The 5,319-nt window shown below is 47.8% G+C and overlaps 1 protein-coding gene across 1 annotated transcript; it reads right to left on the reverse strand.

The window, feature by feature from the left end:
- Window positions 1-458: 458 nt before the first annotated feature.
- On the reverse strand, window positions 459-3,663 carry LOC110309191 (chymase). The gene is made up of 5 exons (XM_021181682.1): window positions 3,463-3,663; window positions 2,686-2,836; window positions 1,552-1,687; window positions 1,097-1,351; window positions 459-805 (listed from the first exon to the last, which is right to left on the reverse strand). The coding sequence occupies exons 1-5, from the start codon at window positions 3,557-3,559 to the stop codon at window positions 662-664; spliced, it is 783 nt and encodes a 260-aa protein (XP_021037341.1). The 5' UTR covers window positions 3,560-3,663; the 3' UTR covers window positions 459-661.
- Between the last annotated feature and the right edge of the window lie 1,656 nt (window positions 3,664-5,319).

A 5,319-nucleotide genomic window follows, 5' to 3' on the forward strand; every position in this document is an offset into this window, starting at 1 on the left:
CAAAGGATTCTGGCAGAGAGTGATAGAATAAAAGAATAAAATATTTGATATTCTCTTCAGGTCTACTTGTGCATGCATGGGCACACATACCTGTACACACACATGTACATCACAACACATACACACATTTTACACACACACACACACACACACCACTCACTGAGAGACAGGTGAGAGAGAAAGAGATAGAAAGAGGGAGAAAGAGAAATAGTAAAGAGAGGATGGGTGTAATTTCTTGTTTAAGCTGGACATACAGATTGCGCCTACCCAGGAATACACTTAGTTTTACTTTGCTATTCCATCTTTTCTGCCTTTTTCTTTAAGAATCTTTCTGTCTCTGCCTGGTCCTTCACACCACGCCCAAGTCCCTCATACCCTCTTCCAAATCTTCAGTTAGTTAAGGTGCGAATCCGATTGTTGTACACAGGGAGAAGAGAGCAGCTGAGAGGAGATACACATTGCAGTGGAGACTCTGGGTCTTTATTGGGGTTAATGAAGATGGTGACGTTTAGGAACATTCTGTGACTTGTAAGAACCTTCTGGAAGCTCAGGGATCAGGCAGGGCTTCAGCAGGAACTACAGACAGGNCAGATCNCATGGCACACAAAACCTGCACTATTCCAGTTCCAGATTTCCTCACAGGCTGGCACAAGCTCCAGAGTTAATTCTCCCTCAAGATCTTATTGATCCAGGGCCTGTAATGGGAGATTCTGGTGAAGACAGCAGGGGGCTTTGCATTCCGATGTACATAGGATGCAATGCCTTGGGCTATCCCAGCACACAGGAGAGGTCCTCCAGAGTCTCCCTGTTGGGGGTAGGGCAGAGAGGAAACATGAATGGATAGGAGGTCAGTTAGGTCTAGAGCCTGATGCCACATCATTGCCTTGGGGGGCAGCCAACCTATCTTCCTCATATCACCCCATGTTCTCTGTCTGCACAGCAGAAGTGACCCAGGATAGTCCCGGGAAGATGGATACTTTGTTTCCTCACTGGGTGATTCCTAAACACTGTGACTTGCTGACAATCTTCTGCCCCATCCCCCTCTAGAACTCTGGCTCCCAGGAATGCTTTTAGGAAAACCTGGTAAGAGAATCACCTTGTATACATTTTGTATCTTCTTGGGGTTGCCCACACACAGCTGGGAATTGTGTCGAAAACTGGTGAAGTGTTTGCAGGCTTGGGGCTCCTGGAGTCTCATCTTTACTTCCTGCAGTGTGTCAGAGGCTGGTTCATTCACCTTTGTTTGGCCCCAGCCAACTGCCCTGCACGTTCTCCCGGGTGGGACAAAGTTGAAGTTGGCAGAGAGTGGGAGGGTTCCCACACCCAGGGTTAGCTTGGCTTTGTCCTTCAACTGTGAAGGGAATGAGGGACTCTTAGCCAGGGCTGTGGGCTAGGGGGTGGTTCCAGGCAATCAGGGAGGGAAAGGGCAACGTACCAAGTCCACAGGGGAATAAGAGGGAGTGCTGTCCAAGGCAGGGCAAGGGAAATTTCGGGCCATGGGGACCAGAAGAAAAAGTCTCCAGGAGTACAATGGAGGGAGAAACCTGTTACCTTTAGTAGCATGATGTCATGGACAACCAAATTCTCATCATATTTTGGATGAAGGAATTGCTTTTCCACCTCAAGCTTCTGCCACGTGTCTTCTTCAGACGTTTTGTTATGGGCTCCTAGGAGGACGGTTATAGACCTGTTGTGAGAAAGGATGGGGCCTGAGGATGGAGCAATGGGTAGAGTGCTTGCCTAGCATTCGGGAATCTTTGAGTTTGAGCCACAGCACTGTATAAACTGGCATGGTGGTTCATGCCTATAATCTCTGCACTTGGGTGGTAGAGGCAGGGGGATTAGAAGTCAAGGTCACCATCCTTAGCTACATAGTTGGTTTGAGGCCAGCCTGAGCTACAGGGGACTGTGCCTCAAAAGCAAGCCACCGATAAATCCAACATTGGCAACAACAAAAAGAAAGGGCAAGCAGAGACAGTGACAGGCTCAGAGATGAATGTATTTTGGAAAAAGGCTGGAATTCCTCCCTGGGACAGGAGCGTCTTCCCATCCCCACTTTCTGGGCTCCTTGTGGTGTTGACAGGCTCAGTGTTTAATCGGGAGAGCAATGTGGAAATACCTGCACTTGGGCCTGAGTCAGGAGAGAAAAGGCTTGGAGAAAGGGTATTTTCCGGAGCAGACACACTTTCCAGAGCTGCTCCCCAGGAATTGCTGGGGAATGAGCAAGAAATGGAGGACCTGGGGGTAGGGTTAATCTTCCCCAATTTGGAGAATTTGAAGGGGGCCCATTTTCTACAGCAAGAATAGTCAGGAGCACAGGAAGTAGAAAGGGTCCTGTGGGCTTGTTCCTCCTTCCTTAAAAATGTTGGGCTGTGGACCTTGGAACTGATGGCCAGTGTTCTTTAAAATAGCAAGGAGAGACCCCCAGAAAACTACTGGGTAGATCCCGACAAGTGAGCTGTGGGCATCTTCCAGGTTTTAGGGGACATGGAGGGGCCATATTGGAGAATCCTTTCTCTCCTCTGAGGGGAGCTGCATTTATAGTGATTGAGGCTCAGGGCATCTATTTAATGACCTTTGTCAGTTGACCTAGGCTCAGGATCCCTCTCAGGTCCACCTGCATGTGTCCCAGGTTGCTATCCCATGGTTTCCCTTGTATTAAGGATAAACAGCACCTTGCCTCACCTTCCCGCACAGTGAGCTGCAGTCAGCACAAAGTTTCTTCTTATCAGGAAGCCACTGCAGGCCGACAGGTAGTTCTCAGAAGTGACAATTTCCAGATAGGCCATGTAGGGGCGGGAATGTGGTATGCACTCTGTGCCTCCAATGATCTCTCCTAGAACACAGAACCCCACGACCTGAGATAGGCATGGGTGCTCTCTTTCTCGTATACAGTTGGGGAAAGGTTGAGAGAGGCTTCCCTTGGCTTCTTGCCCTAAACTCTGCCCATGCTTCTCTCAGGCATCTCTGTCAGCTCCTCTCACCCACAGCCCTCCCTCGGCCACAGAGTCACTTCTTTCTCAAGGATCCAGTCCCGCCTTAGACTTAGGCAGTCTCCTACTTCTGATATTTTACACTCTGCCTTGTCCCTGGCCCATCTTCCCTCCGGCAGCACATGCTGTCCAGGTTCCTCTTGCCCTGCCCCCCTCAGAGGCACAGAACAGCAACATCACAAGGTGATCTTCTGCCTTGGGACCCAAAGATGAAGAGACTGTGCCTGGTATCCTGGATCTGTCTTTCTCCCAGTGGCTTAGGATTCTCTGCTCAGCCAGCACAAGCACCTGTGTTCCTAGAAACTATGCCAGCCTTAAAGGATGGGCAGGACATCCCACAAGAAGACTTCACTCCGAAGGTCTTGCGAAGGGCTGTGAGACCCAGTTGAGAGTCCCAAATGACACACTAAGCTTTGTTCTTTTAGGAGCTGACCCTGCAGATTGGAGAGGGAGCGACCCCAGCACTCACCAGCTTTGCTGCTGGAAGCCAGGAGAAGGAGCAGCAGATGAAGAGTAAGAAGATGCATCCTCTCAGAGGGCCTCCTCAGGGCTGCTGCAGGCTTCATCTTTGGGTCTTCTGCTTATTACTCCCAACGGGGAGGGGAGTGGTAGAGCTGTTATCACAGGAACTGTGTGGTCAAGGCGTCTTCTTTAAGTTGTCTTCATAACTGGACACTCCCTGGGAATACCACTGTTTTACTAGAGGTGAAACTGAAGCCTGGACTCTTGGCTCCCAGGTACTCAGATAGATCCTCAACTGTGCCTCCGCGTGGGTTAGGAGTGTCAGGACGGAATATGAAGGGATCTTAACTTCCTAGTTAGGGCAACTTGTTGTAGATCCCTAGAATCTTGGGTAGAGGATAATCTTTGCAGTGAGAATCCAGGAGCACAGAGGCTGTGATTATTATAGCCCTCACTAGGAAATGTGTTTTGGAAAAAGACTCTAAGGACATATACATGTATAGACATGTACAGGGGTTGAGTTAGGAAATGGATATGATCATATTTTGATGTATGGAAATTTTAAAAAGTAAAGAAAAAAACAATATACACAGTTTTATGCTATTTCATTCCATGTTATTACACTATTTATTAAAACTTGAACAGCATTCTTCTTGAATAAGGGTTACCTAAAATCTGACATTAGCTCGCATTTCTTTTTCTTGGAACCTGTGGTTATTGTCTGAAGAAGAGACAGAGAGAAAAAAACAACAAACACGAAAGGAGGAAGCCAAGTCTAGGATAGGACCTCAGGGACTTCAACCTGGAAGAGAAGAGATGGCATGACCGTTTCCTCAGACTGTGTATGCAATTTAGTGTCATTCCGTTAGATACATTGTTACTCTCCTAGCAACCCCTTCAAATACTTATTACTGTTTCAATTTGTTGGCCTGACCTTTAGCTCTTACAGTTTAGAATTAGATCTTTCTGACTTTAAATTAAGGGCCCTTTCTGCTTAACCATCCTAGAGAAATATTCTTGGTAAGTGTGAGGGGAGGTTAGGGTTATGGGTATGAGGTAAGCAGTTTTCTCCAAAAGCCTGGGTGGTTCTAAACTATGTCACCTTTTCTTTTGTTGTTAAACTACCCTGGGAAATACCACTACTGTCTGTTTACAAATGTAGAATAGAAACTGAGACCATGATCATTCTACCATTAACTGTTAAACACATTTTAAGTATCTGCTCGATGCTTCCCTGGACTCAGAAGGAGTCTAATGAAGAGAAGGCCACACAGTGCAGTGCCATTTCTCTTGGAGACCGACGGGATGTTTAGTTCCTAGGTGGGAATGTAACTGCAAGTCCTGTGTTTTCCTTTGCTAATGCTGAGAGCTGTCCTCTGACACTGCATCACTAGCAGGGAAGAGGAGGAACTGGAGCTGGAGATGTCTTGTCTGGCGGCTCTGTATGGGTGAGAGCAAGCCCCAGAGCCCAAGGCAAGGTTTTCCTCTTGTGTCCTTGAAAACGGAGGGGTAGGTCATATAGAACTAGGGAGCCGGCTCCACAACACCATGGCTCAGGTCCACCAGCATTGGGTTATATCTCTTGGCTTGGCTGTAGGTGGGGGAGGAGATAAGGTTCAGTTCCCAGCAGGGCATCAACCTCATAAACACTGACCCCATGGTTTTCCTGCATTCTCTTTGTCTGCTACAGTTTCCCAGAACTCTGCTTCCTTTGCTGCCTCCCTTGGCTGCTGTCTATGTTGTGTACTTCAGAGTTCAATGATGGTTTGAAGATCAGGAAGCTGGGATTGTGATTAGTTACAAAGGAAAGGGGTCAGTAGGAGATGCTGCCTTTACTTAAGGCAGTGACTGATGAAACCTGTTG

Source organism: Mus caroli, chromosome 14 (genome assembly GCF_900094665.2).
Source record: "Mus caroli chromosome 14, CAROLI_EIJ_v1.1, whole genome shotgun sequence".
Taxonomy (NCBI): Eukaryota; Metazoa; Chordata; class Mammalia; order Rodentia; family Muridae; genus Mus; species Mus caroli.

Coding starts and splice junctions, on each gene's coding strand:
- LOC110309191 (XM_021181682.1), bottom strand. CDS start 3,559: ATGAAGCCTGCAGCAGCCCTGAGGAGGCCCTCTGAGAGGATGCATCTT. Junction 1,688..2,685: donor GCAGCTCACTGTGCGGGAAG/GTGAGGCAAGGT, acceptor TTCTCACAACAG/GTCTATAACCGTCCTCCTAG. Junction 806..1,096: donor AGATACAAAATGTATACAAG/GTGATTCTCTTA, acceptor TACCCCCAACAG/GGAGACTCTGGAGGACCTCT.